Here is a 20884-nt window from a genome sequence, read left to right as displayed (position 1 = left end):
TGTTCTTGACACCAGCGTGATGTTTTTCTGTAGTCTCACAGGTACCTTTCTGAATGTTTTCCTGAAATTACAGTTTAATACCTCTTAGTGGTTTGAAATAAAAATGCTTGGCTTCCATTGTATATCTTCATCTTTTTTTTTTTTTGTAATTTTCTCACGATTTTCCTGTTCCTTGTATGAGAGAATCTGAAAAAAAAAACCAAAAACATTTCTATTGCAGGTACTGAGGGGCCGGGTGTCAGCATCTCTGAAGAGAGACAAAGTCTAGCTGAAAACTCGGCAACAACTGTTGTTTACAACCCTCATGCTGCCCTTTCTATAGAGCAACAGAGGCAGAAGCTGCCAGTGTTCAAGGTACATTGAATAAGCATGTTCGGTTGTCGGCCTGAAGCAGCCTGCGGTAGCTTTATACTTGGCACTGAAGTGAATAATGTTCCTCTTACTGTTAATGATCCTTTAGAATGCAGTGAGCTCAGAGATGGCCTGTCTGAAGGGTGTCTTCAGAATACACGTGCATTAATCTTAGAAATCTGGAAAGTCCTTAAGGTTTTTTTCAATTAGATCTTACATATTGGAAAAACTGGAAGAAGTGAAGTGGCATTCTTCTTTTCCCCTCTTTGCTTTCAATTATGGACAAGTGACTTCCCTGGTGGCTCAGACGGTAAAGCGTCTGCCTACAATGCGGGAGACCGGGGTTCAATCCCTGTGGTTGGGAAGATCTCCTGGATAAGGAAATGGCAACCCACTCCAGGATTCTTGCCTGGAAAATCCCATGGACGGAGGAGCCTGGTAGGCTACAGTCCATGGGGTCGCAAAGAGTCAGACACGACTGAGCGACTTCACTTTCAAACATACAGAAAAGTAGAGAAAACAGCACAGTGAGCTTTCCTGCATCCATTTTCAGTAGATTACTGGCATATGGCCAATTTTAGCTTGCTTTTTAAGGGCATATTTTTTGACACAAGATTAATTTGAAATACCAGGTTGTTTCTGTTGAAGAGGTTAACTCCCATGGGGAGAGTGATGGCGTTTGGGTGTGGTTATTACATACCATGTGCGCACCCAGATGCATGATTTTATTAGTCTCATGAAATGGACTTACACTTATCTTGTAAGAAACTGAAGTGTTAAACTAGAATTCAGAGTATATTCATTTACAGATAGCCATGGTTCTCCAGTACAGAGAATACAGTCCGTGAGCACACTTTTTCCCCGTTGCCAAGTCCACATGGAAAGTCAAGTTGTAATCAGAAAGTGGGGCTCAGAGCCAAAGGCGGTTTAGATACAGTTGAAGGATGTGTATTTCCTATAGCCCCTGAGGTAGGGTAATGAAGTCCCGCTGCCTTGTATGAGGCCCTTGGAATGACTCAAGTAGGTGGGGCCACCAGCACTGGTGTCTGTCTTTTCTCCTTCACAGTGTTGGGTGAATGCCGTCAGGTTCGTGCACTTAGAGAGTTTCTTTGTCTAGACTATGCTAAAAATTCCTCTTTTATTAATATGTTCTTTCTCCAAAAGGATATGAAGCAGCCGCCTTTTGAATGTAGCCACGTCACCTCCATCAGACTTTTCTGTGACCCCAGACATTTTAGTCACTCCTGTACTGACAGTCTCTGGGTTTCTTCTATAGATGATTAACCTCATCCATTATATGTGAATGTAAACCAGTTTGACCCTCAGAAGATGAGATTATAGGTTCAGCATGGAGGGACACAGTTGGAGCTGTGATGAAGTGTCTAGACTTGAGCTGGACTTGAGAGTTCAGAGGCAGGCTCCATCATTTGTGTGTTTGTGGCCTTACTTCAGCTCCTGAGCTGCTGTTTCCTATCTGTAATATTGGACCCACCTCATAGGATTGTTATGAGGACCAGATGCCATAATCCACCTGGAGCATTGTTTAGTAAAATACCTGACATGTCATACACATTTAAGTACAAGGATAATTACTGTTTACTGAGTATTTACTTTTCTGGACTCTTGTTCATCCACCAGCTGTACTTGTAAAATATAATAAATGAAACAACAGATTGAAAAAAAAACAAGGATGGTAAATTGATGAAATTAGAAATGGTAAGATGAGAGGTATAAGTTATTGATAAAAATCAAAGCAGAGTTTAAGCACAGTTGTAATCTCATAAGATGTTAAAGATAAATCTAGGGCTTCCCTGGTGGCTCACCCAGTAAAGAATCTGCAGCAATGCAAGAGGCCCCGGTTTGATCCCTGGTTCTGGAGGATCCCCTGGAGGAGGAGATGGCAACCCACTCCAGTATCCTTGCCTGGAGAATCCCACGGACAGAGGAGTCTGGCAGGCTATAGTTCATGAGGTTGCACAGAGTTGGACATGACCAAAGTGACCTACCACAGCACAGGAGACGAAAACGATAAAATTTACTCATTCACCACCACATCCCCATTAAAACTTAAAGTGAAAGTAGCTTTAAAGATAGAAGTTCAAACTAAACCAACAGTAAATCTAAGGCTCATCCCCCTTTTCCCCAGTGCCGTTTCAAGGCGACATGCCAGTTGGCTGCCTCCCATGGGCTGTCATTTTCTCTGGGCCCTGGACACTGCAGTGCAAGGTTGTATTCTTATTCCGTTAAACTCAAACCTCGTTGAAGCTCAGTCTGGTCCTCTGTACCAGCTCTCCTCGATTTCCCTGCCTGGACCTGTTTGTGGTACCGTCATTTTCCCAGTCTCTAAACTGGAAATCTTCTTGTCATCTCTCTCTTGAATGTCACACATCATTTTGTGTGCAAGTATCCATTGGCAGTGCTTCATATTTAGCACATGAAGTAAATTAATGCCTTCAGTTTCTTCACGCTTAAATCATTCTGGTACACCACTGCCCAGTTTTCTTGCAAAATAGCACACACTGCCTCCCAGGTAAAGCCCAGACTCTGACTCTATGTTCAAGTCCCTGTTCAAGGCCCTCACTATATCTCCTGTGTTAATAATTAATTCATTTCCAAATCAAATCTGGAACCTTTCATGGGCTTTTTCTAGCACCTCTTGAATAGAGTTTATGTAGTTTGCTTATTTCTATCTTCTTATGTTATTTCCCTTTCCTAGAATGTCTTGTGTGTCCTTGTCTATATTCAAATTGTCTTTCAAGTTTTCTTTGACCACCCATCCATTCAGCAGATGGACTGACAAGATATCATTTACAAAATGGCTGCAAAGAACCCAAACCTTTCCCTGCCTAAAACTAACCCAAAAGAAAGTGCCGAGTCCAGGCAATCGGCAGGAAAGCATCGAGATGAGTCATGAGACTGCCTGCGGCAGAATCTCCTTTGGGTATTTGCAGAAATGGCAAATCCCTAGACTTTACCCTAGCCCTTCTGAATCAGAAACCCTGAGGGTAGAGCTAGGAATCTTCATTTTAAACATATAGTTAAATATCTATTTAATATCTGTTAAATAGATAATAAAAATATCCTAAAGGATTTTTCCACTAAAACTGGAGAACTACATATTTAGACCCTAAATAATGCTGAATTGGAACCCCCAAACAGCCCCAATACCTTATTTAACCAATAAGGCAGCATCGTGTGTCTCAGTCTTCTGTGGAGTCAGATGAGTTGAATGGTAATGAGAGTAGGAGAATTTGGCAGATTTTTACCTCAAACCAGGAATTTATGGAATATCATCATGACTTTCCAGATCATTGGGTGTGTCTGTAATCAAATGTGGCTACAAAAATAGACTCTGAAACTGAGTACATGGGATCTTGGCGATGTCTGTGACTTTCCCGTGGCCAGACTAGCACTTCTGCTCCCACTGAACGGGTAAAGGAAGGCCCAGGTGAAGTATAGATGGAACGTGTCGGTGCTTTGTTGTGCACGTGGCTCTAGAGGTAGAGACGAAAGCATCTTCTTTTTGTTTTCACCAGTTAGTAAATGAAAAATAAGGTGATAACATGCATATTGCACAAAGTTAAAGGGGTTCCTCATATGCCTGCTCCCTGCCCCCCACTTTCTTCCCCTCCCTGGAGACAGTACAGTTACCAGTGCCTTGTTTTGCTTTTCTCCAAAGTAGTTTATATGTAAAGAAGCATATATGTATTTACCCTTTTTTAAAAAACATAAATAGTAGTGTATTATCACACTGTCCTGCATTTTGCTTTCTTAACCATAGCAGACCTCATTGACCATTCCACATCAGTATAAATAGGCATTTGTTCTTTTTAATGGCTACATATTATTCCATTATTAGAGTTTTTTCATAACTGTTTAATCACTCCCCTGTTGATAAACATATAGGCTGTTTGGATTTTTGACACTTACAAACAACACTGCAGTGAGTATGTTTGTATACATCTTTGTTCACATCTATTAGGATAGCTTCTTAAAAGTAGAATTCTTGAGTCAAGGAGTATGTGCATTTTATATTTTGATAAGTTACTATATTCAGTTGCGATTGTGTCGCCTTATACTGATACCAACAGTACCTGAGATACATTTTGATAGGTATTAGGAATAGGTTTTGGTACTTCTTTTTGAAAATGTCCTTAGCAAATAGCTCATTTCATAATGTTTAAATATCTTTGTTTAGGTCTTTTGAGAAAATGTATGTCTATTTACAATGTTTGGTTATATTTTTTTTCAGCTTAGGAATCACATATTATACTTGATAGAAAACTATCAGACAGTAGTGATCGTTGGAGAAACAGGATGTGGGAAAAGCACACAGATTCCACAAGTGAGTATATATTTATTTATTTTTGCAACACTTTCTTTCTCTCTTTTTGGCTGCGCTGGGTCTTCATTACTGCACACAGGCTTTCTCTGGGTGCAGCAAGTGGGGCTCCTCTCTAGCTGTGGTGTACGGGCTTCTCATCGCGATGGCTTCTCTTTTTATGGAGCACAGGCTTTACAGCACATGGGCTCAGTAATTATGGTGCATGGGCTTAGCTGCCCCACAGCATGTAGAATCTTCCCAGACCGCAGATCGAACCCATGATTCCTGCATTAGCAGGCAGAAGAGGAGGGGTAAGATGACTGCTGCTATACTTGTGAATAAAAATGGACAGTGTATTATAGAATTATACAGTGCTGTGGAAGAAATCTCTCTTAGAGAGCAAAATCACTTGTGGTGTGAATAGAAGTGGAAAGGATCAGGAAAGGTCTTGTAAGAGAAATGGCATTTGAAATAGATCTTGAAATGAAAGAAAGGGGGAAACAAGACAAAGAGATAGACTTTGAACGATCAATGGGAGCTGGCTGGGAGGATGTCCTCATGCAGTGAATACTGTAGGTAGAGATGCTGAAGTGCAGAGGTGTTTGGGGCTCAACAGAGTGGTCAGGTAGGATCAAGAGTGGAAAGACAGGGTGAAGTCGAAGTGTGTCTTAGAGCCTCGACTTGGAGGGTGAGGAATGATATTTAAGTGGTCAGGGATAAGAGTCCTTGCAGGTTTTTCTTTCCCTTTTAGGTATAGATTTTTTTTGAAGTGTAAAATACATATACTTCTGCTATCATAGATCATAACTGTAGCTTGGTAAACCTTCACAGGTGAATACATCGGTACTGCCAGCACCCAAATCAAGAAATAGAGCATCACTGGCACCCTGGAGGCCCCCTGTGTCCTCTTCTGGACTCTTGCTGTTTCTTCCTGCTCCCACAAGCATACATACACAAGCATAACTTTTATTCTGTCTTCTAGCACTGTAGCTTAGTTCTGCCTGTTTTTGAACTCTTACAAGGAAAAAGTAAAACCTCTTTTGACCAGCACAATACTGGGTGTAGGTTGGGGCCCTGACATAGGTATTTCTTAACAGTTCCCCAGATGATCTAGTGTGCTGGGGAATAGTAGACAGAAGGGAAAGGTCAGCAGAGGAGAGGAGATGGGAGCCCTGGAGGAAGACCATATGTGTAGATGGTACCAAGACCCTAGCACAGAGAGAGCAGGACATTCAGCTTGTGAGCAGGGACCTCTCAGTTGTGCACGAAGAAAGAGTGATTCAAAAATGGGTGATGTCGAGAAGGAGTGGGAGGTTTTTGTTCAGAAGTGTGCCCAGTGCCATACTGTGGAAAAGAGAGGCAAGCACAAAACTGGGCCGAACTTCCATGGTCTGTTTGAGCGAAAGACAGGTCAGGCAGCTAGATTCTCTTACACCAGTGCCAGCAGGAACCAGGGCATCACCTGGGGAGAGGAGACGCTGATATAATACTTGGGAGAATCCCAAGAAATACATCCCTGGAACAAAAATGATCTTTGCTGACATTAAAGAGAAGAAAGAAAGGGAAGACTTGCTAACTTTTCTCCAAAAAGCTTCTAATGAGTAATCGTTGGTCACTGTCGTATTTATTACGAAACAGAAATGTCTCATGAGTTTTTGTGTGTACCATATTTAAACTGATCTCATGCACTAAAATTCAGGTCATGCATGACTGATGGAATATTTCTGTTAGACAATCCTGATTTCAATAAGATTGGTTTATGGCTAAATGAATATAATCAACTTTTTGAATTTTGATAGTAATTCTGGCTCAACATGTATTATCACTCTTTTCCTCTTCTCAAGCGATGATTGAATGTGAATAAGGAATGTTAACCTTTTTAGGTTAACTGCCCTATATCTGGAGAAGGCAGTGGCATCCCACTCCAGTACTCTTGCCTGGAAAATCCCGTGGGTGGAGGAGCCTGGTAGACTGCAGTCCATGGGATGACGAAGAGTCGGACACAACTGAGTGACTTCATTTTCACTTTCACTTTCCTGCATTGGAGAAGGAAATGGCAACCCACTCCAGTGTTCTTGCCTGGAGAATCCCAGGGATGGGAGAGCCTGGTGGACTGCCGTCTATGGGGTCACACAGAGTCGGACACGACTGAAGTGACTTAGCATCAGCCATGTATCTACATGGGTTAGCCGTAGGTATACGTGTGTCCCCTCCCTCCCACCTCCCTGCCCTGTCTTCTGATACTTCTTTTATGCAAAGGTAATTGATGCTACAGGTTTCTTGGATAGAGATTTTTTTTTTAAATCAGTTTTACACAGAAAGATAATTTTTGCAGGGGAATATATACATATATTCTTCCCCTTCTGAAAATTCAGATGGTAGTATCTATACATGTTTCATGCACCTTGTTTGTTTTTTTCTCCCCACTTAGTGTATCATTCTCTTTTTAGTTGCATAGATTCTACATAATTTATTTTTCCAATTCCCAGTCGGTAGACATTTAGGTTGTTTCCAGTTTTGTGTTCTCACAATGACGCTGTGAGTCCGTTGGCACCTATCTCAGTTTATACACATATGGGTATACTTACAGAATAAATATAGCAGTTATAAGTTGCTGGGTCAAAGGGCATATGCATTTGAATTTAATTGTTTTTAAGGATCTGTATTGTTTTAGGAGTTTTTTAATGTGGACCATTTTTAAAGTCTTAATTGAGTTTGTTGCAGTATTGCTTCTGTTTTGTGTTTTGGTTTTTTTGGCCATGAGTCGTGTGGGATCTTAGCTTCCTGACCATGGATCAAACCTGCACCCACTCCATGGGAGTCTTAACTAGTGTACTGCCAGAGAAATTCTAGGAGTTGTATTTTTAAAATAAGCATTGTATTTTCTGAATAGGGAATCCATTCATGGTACAAAATGCAAAAACCACAAAGGAATAAATGGTAAAAAGTGAATTTTCTAAGTTTTGCTGGTGAAAATGACTAGAGGGTTGGGATTGATTATGTTATTGGCCCAAATACCTGCTCTCCTTGCCGTGGATTATCCTCTTTTTCCTTACTACTCAGTTCCACTTCTCTGAGACAGTCAGAGTTTCCACCTTCTTATGGAGCTAAATATGAGTTACAGCATAGGAAAGACTGAGGAACTGAAGGTCATGGCAAGAATATGAAGCAAGTTTTTGTCAACAAACTATTTTGCTAGATTTATGTAATATCTTTCCTTGGAGAAGTACAGCATGCCCTAGCACCCTGCACCAGTTTTGAAATTTCGCAAACTGTATGTGGAAGCTAGATGATATTTTTTTCCTAGAGCTCTGTCAAAACAGTGGACTGTGAAAACAAGTTCTTTGCTACAATTTTTATTAAAGTTTTCAGTGGAGTTCTTCCTAATCCCACTGTTCAACAAGAAGACCAGATTTGATGACCCTTAAAAAGAGCAGAGAGAACTGAGATGGCATTCAGCAGTCTCCCTCTGTGGCATCCACTGCCTTTGGATGTCTGCACTATACCTACATTTGCAGCACCTCTACATTTCCACCTGTCGGCGACCATAAGCAAGCAGGCATGTTGAGAGGTTGGCTTCATGGTCAGGTTTATTATCACAGACTTAGATTTTCTTTGCCATAACACTGCTACTAAGAGATTGACTGCAGATGAGTGTGTTTTATTTTGGATGGTAGAGTTGTGTCCTGGTTATGTGGCTTCGGTTTGTTGAGCTTGAATCCCAGCTCTTAGATTTTTATCTGTGTCCTTGGACAAGTCCTATGACCTCTTTGTTTCCTCATCTCTAAATGGTTGATGATGCTGGTACCTTCCAAATTGGATTTGTTGTGAGGATTCAGCTGGGTGATGCATGCCAGACAGTTCCTGACACTTAGTGATGTGCTTGGTGACTCTTAATAATGTGTTTAGCCATTATTCTTATAGTTGTCTTTCTGCATTTGTGTTGATTGGGGTGATTGGTAGTAGTTTGTATTCAATGCAAGAGAGAGAAACTTCACAGTTTTTATGACAAAAAACCTACATTATCTAAAACAATTTGTTGCTTACAGTCATTTTAAAATTATTATTTTTAGCTAATTTTAGACTAATGGGAAAGTTGCAAAAGTAATACAGAATTCCCTTACACCCCTTACATCACTTCCCATACATGGTACAGTAATCAAAAGTAGAACGTTAATAATACTGGTAGCTAGACTGTAGGTCTTACTTAAATCTCATCAGTTTTCCCACTAGTGTTCTTTCTCAGAAGATCCAGATTCTTGCATTGGATTTAGTTGTTATTTCTCCCTGGTCTCCTGCAGTCTGTGAGAGTTCCTAAGTCTTCTTCATCTTTTATGATTGTGTCATTTTTGAAGAGTACTGGGCATTTATTTTATAAAGTGTTCCTCAGTCTGGGTTTGTATGATGTTTTCTCATGATTAGAATGAGCTTGCATTTTTGGCAAGTATCCCATAGAAATGATGTCTCCTTATTAGTGCCTTGTATCCAGAGGGCTGAAATGTTAAAAAGTCTCATCTCTGGTGAGGTTAATTTGATCACTTTGTTAAGGTCCCAAGTTTCATCTATAAAGTTTTTCTCTTTGTAGTTGTAAATATCTTGGAGGAGATATTTTTAAACTGCAAATATTCTGCTCCTTTCAAACTGTCACCTACTAGTTTTAACATCCCTCAGTGGATCTTGTCTGCAGCAGTTATTCAGGTGTTTGCCTAATGATGACTTTATTCCTTTTCCCTTCTGCCTTTATTAAGTGAAATCTCCTGTAAGGAAGAACTATCCTTTCTCCTTCGTTTATTTATCCAGTTATTTGTGTATATCAGTATGGACTCAGGGTGATTTATTTTGTTGTATGGGTTAAAACCCAGTGCTATAATTATTTATTGTGTTGGTCAGAATGGTCCAGCTTTGTTCATTAAGAGCTCCTTGAATTTGGCTCCTGTGTTCTTTCTAAAAGACTCCATTCATTTTTGAACACTTCCTTACTTTCTAGCAACAGAAACTGTTTCACGGTCATCTTTTATTTTTCCTGCACTAACCTTGGGGTCAACCACCTCTCCAAGGAGCCCTGGTTCCTCTTATTGGGAAATGCTGTTTAAAAGTCAATATTTTGGTGCCAGAGTGCTCACTGTTACGGAGGTGTCTTTGCTGTAAGTCTCAGTGGGCAGACTCAGTGGACAGCCTTAGGACTTCCTTAATTATGTATATATTTATATAATATATATTAAATATATATAATATACTTATTAAGGGGAAGTGAAAGTCGCTTAGTCGTGTCTTACTCTTTGCGACCGCATGGACTATACAGTCCATGGAATTCTCCAGGCCAGAATACTGGAGTGGGTAACCTTTCCCTTCTCCAGGGGATCTTCCCAACCCAGGAATCGAACTAAGGTCTCCTGCATTGCAGGTGGATTCTTTACCAGCTGAGCCATAAGGGAAGCCCAAGAATACTGAAGTGGGTGGCCTATCCCTTCTCCAGTGGATCTGGGTCAGGAAGATCCTGCATTGCAGGCGGATTCTTTACCAACTGAGCTATCAGGGACGTATTAAATTCCTACTTAAAAACACTTATTATATGTCTGTGCTAATCTGTGTATATGTTAAAAACCACAAATTTATGCTGATACTTCATTGATTTCAATCCAATGACATAGGACTGATTCTAGCCCTTCCTCATCTGTAACTCTTCTTCCATAGTGAGAAACTCCATTCTCATTGTCTGCAGTGTATTTATTTGTTTGTTAAACTCTCAGTTCAGTTCATTAGCTCAGTCGTGTCCGACTCTTTGCAACCCCATGGACTGCAGCAGCTAGGCCTCCCTGTCCATCACCAACTCCCAGAGCTTGCTCAAACTCATGTCTATCGAGTCAGTGATGCCATCCAACCATCTCATCCTCTGTCGTCCCCTTCTCCTCCTGCTTTCAATCTTTCCCAGCATCAGGGTTTTTTCATTGAGTCAGTTGTTTGCATCAGGTGGCCAAACTGTAGTGAACACATAAAATAGCTCCAGAATTGCTAGCCCATACCCCTAACATTTACTAACTAGATTATAGCATCGAGGTACTGTTGTTTTTGTCTTTGAGTCAAGATTCTGTTTTCCTGATATCCTAGGTTGATTTTCTTCTCCACCCTCTTCAGGGTGGTAAGTTGTTCATTTGTAATACAGGTAGGGTCATTTGTTACCGTCTGCGTTTGTTTCTGGTTTCCCTCGACACCCTGGTTGCTTTTCTCGTGTATTTGTTTGGGTATTTGAGGAGGACGTGCAACGTGACTGTGGTTCCGAGAGGCAGAGCTGCACGCAGAGGTCAGCGCGGAGCGTCGCCGCTCCTTGTCTCTGCTGCTCCATTTCAGTTTCTCCCTTTTCCGTCCCTTTCCCACCAGTCCTCCTCGGAAAACCGTTCTCTTCAATTTCTAGTTTGCCCTTCCTTTATTAGTCTTTTGAACAAATAAGCAGATTCATGTAATAGTATTTTTAATCTTTTTGTTTTTGTTATAGAAGTAATATATGTATTTATTGTAAAACAATTTAGACATTACAAAAACACGTACCTGTGCTAACTACTGTTAGCCCATTTTGGATTTAAAAAATGCATATAATTAAATAAGAAATAAGTGTATGTGGCAAATAAATACATAAATAAATTAGATAATCAAATTTAGTGTATACTGATATCTAATGGAATACTTGCATATATTTAAAATCTAAATTTTTGCAATGATATGGGTTTTATTGGTCTTTTTAAAAATCATAATTGTTTTTATTTACTCTGGTTAAAATATTTTGTATAATTGATGTTCGTTGAACTGTCTATGTATGTACTTTAAAATTCTTTGTTCTACAGATTTAGCAGTGTTTTGAGGGACCCATGGATAGTTCTTTTATTCCTTGAGGCAGCTGAAGTATGAGGACATTTTATAAGACGGGGGAGTTAGAATGTTGAATTTATTATGCATATGCTATGAACTTAAAGCAAATGACCTCACATTTGCAAACCGCAGATCCCTCATTTGCAAAATAATTTTTTAAATGTCTGCTGAAACAAGAACCATCTGCTGTTTCCTTTCTCAGTAATTTTAATCCAGGGTCATGCTGGGGTAGATTGTTTCTGGTGATGTGGTGTCAGGTGTGTGCTGAAACACAATTTTATTTGCAGTACCTGGCCGAAGCTGGCTGGACAGCTGAAGGAAGAGTGGTGGGAGTCACCCAGCCCCGGAGAGTGGCTGCTGTTACCGTGAGTTTCCTTTTTGCTGGCAAGACTCTGCCTATGTCTTCTATTTCAGTGACTTATTTTTTTCTTCTTTCCTACAAGCTCCACATGAATATGACACTGCTCCTCAGGAGTTTAATTCTTCAGCTTAAAAAGAACTGTGGTCTGATTATTTTTGTAAAATTGATACCTGTACATTATGAATTTTTATGTAATAATAAAGTACTCAAGTCAAACAGAAAAAGTAATTAGGGAAAAAAAAAAACCCAAATCTCACCACATAGCAAACACAGTGTGAATATTTGAGAATGTCATTTTAAGCTTCATTTTCTGTTTAGTTAAATAGTTGGCTAGATGGATAGAAATAATTTTGTAAAAATGGGCTTGTAGCCATACATTTGCTTTTGCTGAATTTAACAAAAGAAGAAACTGCGTTGAAATAGGAATTTTGGAGTACTGAACTTTGGGTAAGTATTTGTTCAGCACAAGAGAATTTATTAAAGCTTGAAAGTGAAGAAAAAGGATTACAGAAAGCTTTAGAAGGTTATTTTTGGAAGTGTGTTATAGGTAGTTGCCTGTTATAAGAGTAAATTGCATGCTTATTCTTTCCACCTTTCTTTCCTCCATTTGTGATAAATTCTGAACTGTAATTTTTATTTCAAGATTATAAGTACATGTTCTTTTCTGTAATCATAACTCCTACAGGCATTTAATTCTAGTTTAATAATTGCTAATTATTTTCCATGGTTTTGCCAACCTTGAATTGCTCATTTCATTTTCTTTTCTTTTTTTTTTTTTGCACTTCTTGATTGGCTGAATTGTATATGCCCGAGAATGTCTGATTGTGGTCTTTGTTGATATGAAATTCTTGATTTGCACTGTGTAAAAGCCCTGTAGACACTGCCTTTTGGCCTAGAGCATCACTGTATAGAAATAGTCTGGGGTCCAGTGGAGCCCGCTCACCTTCCAGGCTTGCTTTTTCTGCTTGAGTGCTGGTAGTACTGCTGTATCATTGGGATATGTCTTGATGCTGATTGTTTTCATTTTTTCTTAAATGTGGAAGAACTTTTAATCTTCATGTTATATCTCTGTATATCAGGGCAGGTTTTCTTCCGTTATATCTTGGCATACTTTTCTGTTCCATTTATTTTTTTTCTCTTTTCTAAGAGCACCAATTAAGTGTATATTAGATTCCCTTTGTGTCTTTTTAGTATTTATCACTATTTCTGGGATCATTGGCTTTCCAGTTTCTTTTGTGATATTTCTTCAAGCCTGTCCACAATGTTCATGATTGTTTTTAGTCAGATTTATTTGATTTTGTTTTCTTTGCATCTCTACCTGGGTCTCATAGTCACTTCTTTGAATCCATTTTTTTTTTCTCTACTAGAGAAGTGAATATTTAAAATGGGAGGTGATATTACAATACATTACAAATTTTAAAAACTGATAATATAAAAACAAAAACCCTGATAATACCACCAACGTTAAAAAAAACAATCCAGAAAATAACATAGTGTTTTTCTTAATTAACAGTCTGACACATTTCTGTAAATCTGTTTCCTGCAGTTTTTGGCTCTGCCCTCACCGAGCACCTCTTTATTCCCCCAGTGAGAGTAGAGCGGTATTTTAGTGACTCTCTAGTGTGGGTGATGGCAACCCACTCCAGTGTTATTGCCTGGAGAATCCCAGGGACAGGGGAGCCTGGTGGGCTGCCGTCTATGGGGTCACACAGAATCGGACAGGACTGAAGTGACTTAGCAGCAGCAGTGTGGGTGATTCAGATTTGCTTTGTGTTGTTGGTACTGCACTGATTCTAGAGAAGCTCTTTTAGCTTTGTAACTGACATTTGTAGCATTTTGTAAATTAGGGGGGTTGTCTTCACGTTTGGGGAAAGCCTCTCTGTAGTTTCTTTTAGGTCCAGGCTGTGAGATCTGGAGGATGTCCACAGGTTGATTTTTCTGACCTGTCCATTTGAGACCTAGTTTCTTCTTGAACCTGCTGTGATTTTGTCTCTTCTTTAAGCTGTTTTAGCTTAAGCTTGTGATTTCTTTGAAACTGGATTTCTTTGGCTGAATTCTGTCTTTCTGGGTAATACTTTTGTAATATATTTTTTCTTTTAAATTTGAATATTTGTTTTCGGCTGCCCTGGGTCTTGGTTGCTGTGCGGGCTTTTCTCTGGTTGTGACACGTGGGGGCCACTCTCTGTTGCAGTGCATGAGCTTCTCATTGAAGTTGCCTCTCCTGTTGCTGAGCATGGGGATCAGGGGGTGTGGGCTTCAGTAGTTGTGGCTCCAGGGCTTATTTCCTTTGTGGCACGTGGCATTTTCCCAGACCAGGGATCGATCCCATGTACCCTGCGTTGGCAGTTGGATTCCTGTCCATCGTGTCACCAGGGGAGTCCCCAGAATGCCTTTATTTTGACGTCTCTACTGGACAAGAAATTAATTCTATCTCCTTGAGTTATTTTTCCTCTGTATTAAGTTTTAATTACTTCATTATTCTTTCCCCCCAAAGTTCACTTTCTACTTGTCTTCTAGTTAGACATCATTGATGAACATTTTCCAAGTTCTTCTGTGTATGTAAAAATGGAAGCAGTGGTTAGGCAACTTGACTGCAGCGTTAGATTTAACCTTTGATGTCATGAAAGATGATTCACTTACTTAAAACATTCGAGCAATTTTTTCTGTTTGTGGTTTGGAATCCCAGCTCTTAATCAGTTTGCATTTTTCCTCCAAATTTGTAGCCATGGGTAATTTCCATGAAGCCACATGCTTTCTCTTAAAGGACAAAGAGTATATAAATTAGCCTAGTAGTATTAATAGACCTGTCAAGTTCGAAATGCTCCATCTCCATAAGTACTTTGTGTGCAGACTAAAATCTGAAAACGATGTCAGAGCCGAGGAACAGATGGCACAAGCCACTGCCTGATCTCAGTGAGAGGCTGCTCCTTAATGAGCATTTTACTGGACTCCTGGTCTGGGTTTGACTTCACGACCAGTCCCCCCCGGCCTGAGCCTATGATTCAGGACAAGTGCTAAGCTTGTCTTCTTTGTTTCTTGCTTTGTAAAAAAAGAGGGTCTCTGGCCCACCCAGTGGACTGTGTGCATGTTTAGTAAGATACATTTTGTGAAAGCTTGGAGCACAGCACCTTCACATAAGAGATGCTTGGTCATTGGTGGTTGGTCTTTCTTTTCTTTTTTACAAGTCTTCATTTAATTTGTTATAGTATTGCTTTTGTTCTTTGTTTTGGTTTTTTGGCTGAGAGGCATGTGGGCTCTTAGCTCCCAGACTAGGGATTGAACCCACACTCTCTGTGTTGGAATGCGACGTCTTAACCACTGGATCGCCAGGGAAGTGTCCCTGGTTTTCTTTTGACCTCCTTTTTCCTGTATCTGTTTGTTTCTATCAAAAAGACAGTATTTATCCCGTCTAATTGATGAGCTTATTGGGTATAGAACTTACACAATAGAGGTAAAAAAAAATCCCTAAAAAAGCCCATAGAATATGGCTTTTCAGATGTCTAGTGGTGTGACCATACAGAAAATTTCTAAAAAGGAACTTGAAAATAAAATCCATTTTATAGCAAATTTATGCAAATAGTGAATAAATGTTTGGCTTTATAAAATGATCACATTTTTATGGAGAGGTTGGTTCCTTTATGCTCACTCTTACAAGCTGGTTTCCCTATAAGCTCCAGTATCTGTATGCACACATTCTCTGTGCCAGTTTTTAAGATTTACAGTTTAATGATCTGTAGGGTTGGAATTGAAACAATAACAATAACAAAACTGTCCTGGTGAAATACTGGTTATTGGGAGCTATAACCTCCAGAGGTAGAGCAGTGTAGGATGAATTTCTGGTTTCATAAGATGTTTTGAAAGATTCCATGGTGCACACAGGCTGCTTGATGACAGATTCTGTCTTGGCCTCCGAGATCTGTAATTTCAAGTCACTGGGCAGAGCCACTTTGTGATCCTCATCTGCTCTTCAGTTTCTTAAACACTGATGGTCAGATAACACCCAGTGTGCTTGGCTTGCAGCACTGGGTGCAGGGAGCCTCTGGACTCCTGGACCTGGGGCTGCTGCAGCCCAATGGCTGATGCTGAAAGTTCTTCCTCAGACACGCCCTGTGTCAGCTTATGATACAAACTCAGGACCTGTGAAAGGAGGAGACAAGATGCCTGGGGGTGGGTTGGTAGGCCAAGTCCCCGGGAAAGCTCTATAATTTTGCTTCCCTTTGGGTCTGTTTTAGTTAGTTTACATAATGAGTATTAAATCCTTTATTCTCTTTCAAGGTAAACTAAGTTCTAAGTGTTGTTGCTCTTCTGCTTTTATGTTTATTCATTTTATCAGATAGTTTTTAAAATTTAATTTTTTTTAAGTATCCAGCAATTATTTTATTTATTCATTCTTTTTTTTTATTTGGTTGCATCACATGCCATGTGGGATCCTAGTTCCCCAACCAGGGATCGAACCCACACCTCTTGCCTTGGAAGCTTGGAGTCCTAACCACTGGACTGCCAGGGAAGTCCTCAGATATTTTCTGTTATTAAGTTAATAGCCTATGAATGGCCTTCTGGAGTAATAGATCTTACAGCTGGATTCTTTTTTATCATCCTACCCTCACCTTTGTTTTGTTTTATTTTTCCTACCCTCACCTTTCAGTTGTCATATATTGGTAGGTAAAAAATGTATCTCTACTTTATGGTCTTCATAGTATGTTATTTATTTTTTTTATTATGTTAATTTGGCACTGTTATTAATTTTCTCATCTCATCTTCCATGTAACAATTTTTTAACCTGCATTCTTGGCTTTATTTCCCCTTTTAGTAGTTTTGGTAGCTGGGACATTGTTACAAATCATTTTAGATTATTTTGCTCTGAAAATGTTATTCTTTTGTTTCCAAAGAGAAAGTGAAGGTGACCAAGTGTTGAATTTAGTCATTCTTGTTCTTTTGCCTTCCTGGTCCAGTGGAAGTTGTTTTATTTCAAGGCATGAAGACGTGGAAATTTGTCCCTAGTTGGAATGCTGAAGAAAGCTTTAGGAAAAGAATGAATCTTGAAATTTCTTCTTTTTCCCTTTTTGCATCAGCCACCTGGAAATCTAGAGCTGAATTTGTGGCTCAAATAACTTTGGCATATCTGTGTTTTAAAAACTTTCTCATTGGCTTTGACCTTTTGAATTTTTTCTGTAATTTCTTTGATGCTGATCTGTAACCTTTTTACATGATTCTATTTTTATTCCATACTTACTGTTCTAATAAGTTGCCTCGAGTCAACGTAAAGTTGATCATTGTAAAGGTGATCACACTGGTTCTCTGCTAACCTGCCCCTCCTCTTTTCATTTCCACTGTGTTCAGCGTAGTGTTTAAAAAATAAGTCACCTTTAGGTTTTCCGTAGTATGCGCTCTGGGCAGTAATTTCTGTGTCTCTATTTTCAGCATGATCTTTCTTCCCAAAGGTTGCAGGGAGAGTGGCTGAGGAAAGGGGTGCAGTGCTGGGCCATGAGGTGGGCTACTGCATCCGCTTTGATGACTGCACCGACCCGCTGGCCACGAGAATTAAGGTGAGGTTCACAGCTGCTTTCCTACTGTAAGTAAGGAAGAAGGTTATTTGGGGGGGGAGGTAAAAACATGCAGCCATTGCTGCTGACTAAGCCTCTAATGCCATGACAGAAGTGTATGAGAGCATCCTGGCCCTCAGGGAAATCAGCCTGTTGGGAGGTGCAGAGCTCTTTCTGTGTCCTCACATCTTAGCCCAGAAAGGACTTTGGAAGTGGAGTTACACTGTTGGTTCTTCAGGTGAAGAGGTTGAGGACCTGGGAGGTTGAGTGACCTGCCTGATGTCATGTGCCCTTTGGTGGTAGAACCAGAGCTCAGAGCTGTCCTTTCCCGTGTGTGTTTTATTGTTTTTCCCCACCAATCCACGTAGCTGTCTAAATATAGAAACTTACTATAAAAGACTTAAAAACAGGGACAAATAGTATAAATTAATAAAATGTAGAATTCACAAATGTTATTTGTGCTAATTAGCGCTGGCCCATTTTCACATGATGATGGATTTTATGTGTGTTCTTTGATCTTGTTGCTACTATTAAAATAATTAACATCATAGAATCAGGGTACAGTCAGCTCAGCAGTGTCTGCTACGTACCACTGTGCGAATCAGAGTCTCCTCAGATAGTGCTGGAAACAATGAATGAAAATGCTTTGATGGGGAAAAACAAATACTAAATAATATCACCTAGTGTAGAATCTAAAAAATACAACGAACTAGTGACTATAGCAAAAAAGAAGCAGACTCATAGATACAGGGAACAAATTCGTTGCTACCAGTGGGGAGAGGAAAGAGAGAGGGGTAATACAGGGCTAGGGGATGAGGGGCTACAAACTGCAATGTAGAAACTAAGCTGCAAGGATCCAGTGTGCAAAATGGAGACTGCGGCCAGTTTTATGGAGCATAGCCTTTAAAACTTGTGAATCGCTGTATTGTACACCTGTGACTTATATAATGTTGCACGTCAACTGTACTTTACGTTTAAATTAAAACAAAAGAAAATGGTTTGATGAAGTAAATATTGGTCATTAGAATCTCAGTTACCTCTCAGTTTGCTGCAGAGGAACTGAAAATAGATGGTCTAAATGCAGTAGTTTGTAAAAATGTGGACCTTGTTTTCTAAATGTCTATTTTCTTACTTTTGACATTCATGTTGCTAGGTAAGGGATTTATTCTTCTGTACCACCAAATACATTTACACTAGCTAATTTTTAGATAGCTTTTAGTGAATTACATGATCAAATGACTCTTTTAGAGAGTCTTTTATGAACAGTTTCATGTTCCATTTGGTAGTGGTTTCCAGGCACCCAGTCACCGACTGATTGGCTGTCACTGGTGGCACGTTCTCACTTGCAGCTCCTGTGTGTATGTGTGGCGGCTCTTTAAAGCATAAAGAAAAATATACTTTAAAAAATGAAACCAAAAGGAAAAGTACTAAGATCTAGCCTGTGAGGGAAATGTTTAGCTTTGTCAAAGACTGACTTGTTTTGGGGTGAGAATAACAGCATCTAGTTGTCAGCTGTGTTTTTCTAAAGCATATTCATAAACACTCCTTAATCCTTAACGATAATATTAATAACTGACATTCTTGAGCTCTCTCTGTGTGCTGGGGCCCTTGCTGAGCCCTGTACATGTGCACTGTACTCTCTCACTTAATTCTCACAGTAACCCTGTGAGACAGATACTTTTATTTTCTCCATTTTACAAATGAGAAGTTGGGCTCAGAGAGGGTAAGTAACTTGCCCAGGGTTTACACAGCTAGTAAGAGGAAGAGTGGAGATCTGACCCTGCTGCCGGCTGTGATAGCTTGTGTTCCTAAGCACAACCTGAGTCAGCCTTCCTAAAATAATATCAATTGAAGTTGAGGTTAATAACCTCAAGAGCTGCAAGTCTATGGTCCTTGGGACGTTGTAGGAAGCATGATCTCTGGCTCAGTGGCATTCCCCTGGGCAGACCCAAGTTTGTCTGCACTGTCTGTTCATAGCAGTACCCATGGTCCAGGCTCAGAGGAAATGGGGCTTAGTCAAAACTCACAGAGCAAATGCAAATAAAATTTGCTAATAGAGTTGCCAACTCTTACCGAGGGTCCTGTGTTCAATATCTTGTTTGGAAACCATTCCGTTGCTTGATAACCAAAATTTGGGGCAATTTTCTCACAGTCCTTGGTGGGAATTGTCTTATACACACACTGGTGATGAGGTTGAACGTGTTTAGTTGGACTTGAACTCTTTGAAGGAAAGTCATGAATATACAGTGTAAATGAATTATTTCTAAACCTTTGTGTTTCTGTGTTTTAGTTTCTGACAGATGGAATGCTGGTCAGGGAAATGATGGTTGATCCATTATTAACAAAATACAGGTAAGTATATTTTTCCTGTGATAAGTTTCCTACAGTTTCAAAAATACACGAGTAGATGAGAAATTGTTTTAATAGCTGGGATTCGTGACACACTCAGCTTTCCCAAAGCTTCTCTCCTTCCTTTGGCTGTTGCGACCTTTGATGTTCTTTTCAGAATATATGGAGTCACAACTGGGCTCATTAAAATCCCTGTCATTATTTGAACGATCTGTTGACTTGTTTTTATCTTGCTGGAGGGTGACTACAGAGGCACAGCACACAACTGGGCAGTGATTTGTTGACTGTAACGTGCAGAGCCCAAATAATTATTCACATTTTCCATCTCCTGGTGGATCTCTGTCCATCGCTCATCATATAAAATGGTCCCACTCAGGCTCTGTGTATCCTGGGAAGGATGTCATATCTGACTCCCTGCTACACATGTGGCATAGTCATGACCACATGCCTCTTTGTGCTGTTTTATGCAGATTTTTAGTCTTTGGGTGGTTGGGCCTTATCTCAGTTTTTGTGTGCTCTGTGGGGCTCTAAGTTATATTGAAATTTAAAATCATGTATTAGATTGTGTTGGGATCCAGCATTGGTGGTAAAACTTTAAAAGTAGCAATAAATAACAGCATTTTCTTTACCAAGAAAAGTTGACGTGGCCAGTTTTATTAGCTTTAGAGTTACTGCCTTGTTGAAGAGGAGGTACTTGGTGTTACTTTTTGCTGCAAGGTGATAGGATAGGGGCTAAATCCCCAGCAGTCCCTTTAATGTCTGGATGGGCTTGTGCAGTGGTTGGTTTGATGCCCACTGAGATTGTCCCTCTGATTCTAGTGCCATCATGCTGGATGAAGCCCATGAGAGGACCTTGTACACCGACATTGCCATTGGTCTGCTGAAAAAGGTATATAGCTTTACTGCCAGACTTCTGGTTTTGTGTTTTTGTTTTGTTTGTTGTTTGATCAGGAAAGTCATTGTAGCAGTTTAGAAAATTCAACAAAATACAGAGGAAAGAAATGAAAATTGTCGATCACCCTATTCATGCGGATACAGTTGCTGTTAGAATTGTGGAATGTTTGCTTCTTTCTCCTTTGTGTGTCTGTTTAT

The 20884-nt window shown here is 39.9% G+C and overlaps 1 protein-coding gene and 1 pseudogene across 1 annotated transcript in view; both read left to right on the top strand.

Moving 5' to 3' along the window:
- DHX35 (DEAH-box helicase 35) overlaps positions 1 to 20884 on the top strand; it is a 69544-nt gene that overhangs the window by 8213 nt on the left and 40447 nt on the right. The window contains exons 2-7 of the mRNA XM_055437348.2: positions 221 to 354; positions 4604 to 4696; positions 11827 to 11904; positions 17342 to 17446; positions 19734 to 19795; positions 20612 to 20681. Coding sequence (XP_055293323.1) covers positions 221 to 354; positions 4604 to 4696; positions 11827 to 11904; positions 17342 to 17446; positions 19734 to 19795; positions 20612 to 20681 — 542 coding nt within the window. The remainder of the gene's footprint in view (positions 1 to 220; positions 355 to 4603; positions 4697 to 11826; positions 11905 to 17341; positions 17447 to 19733; positions 19796 to 20611; positions 20682 to 20884) is intronic.
- On the top strand, positions 4724 to 9675 carry LOC148775341 (cytochrome c pseudogene; annotated as a pseudogene).

This window comes from Moschus berezovskii, chromosome 15, assembly GCF_049115385.1.
Source record: "Moschus berezovskii isolate FMDL1 chromosome 15, NW_MosBer_1.0, whole genome shotgun sequence".
Classification (NCBI taxonomy): Eukaryota; Metazoa; Chordata; class Mammalia; order Artiodactyla; family Moschidae; genus Moschus; species Moschus berezovskii.
Note: the sequence above shows the minus strand (reverse complement) of the source record. Positions and strands in the feature narration are given on the sequence as shown.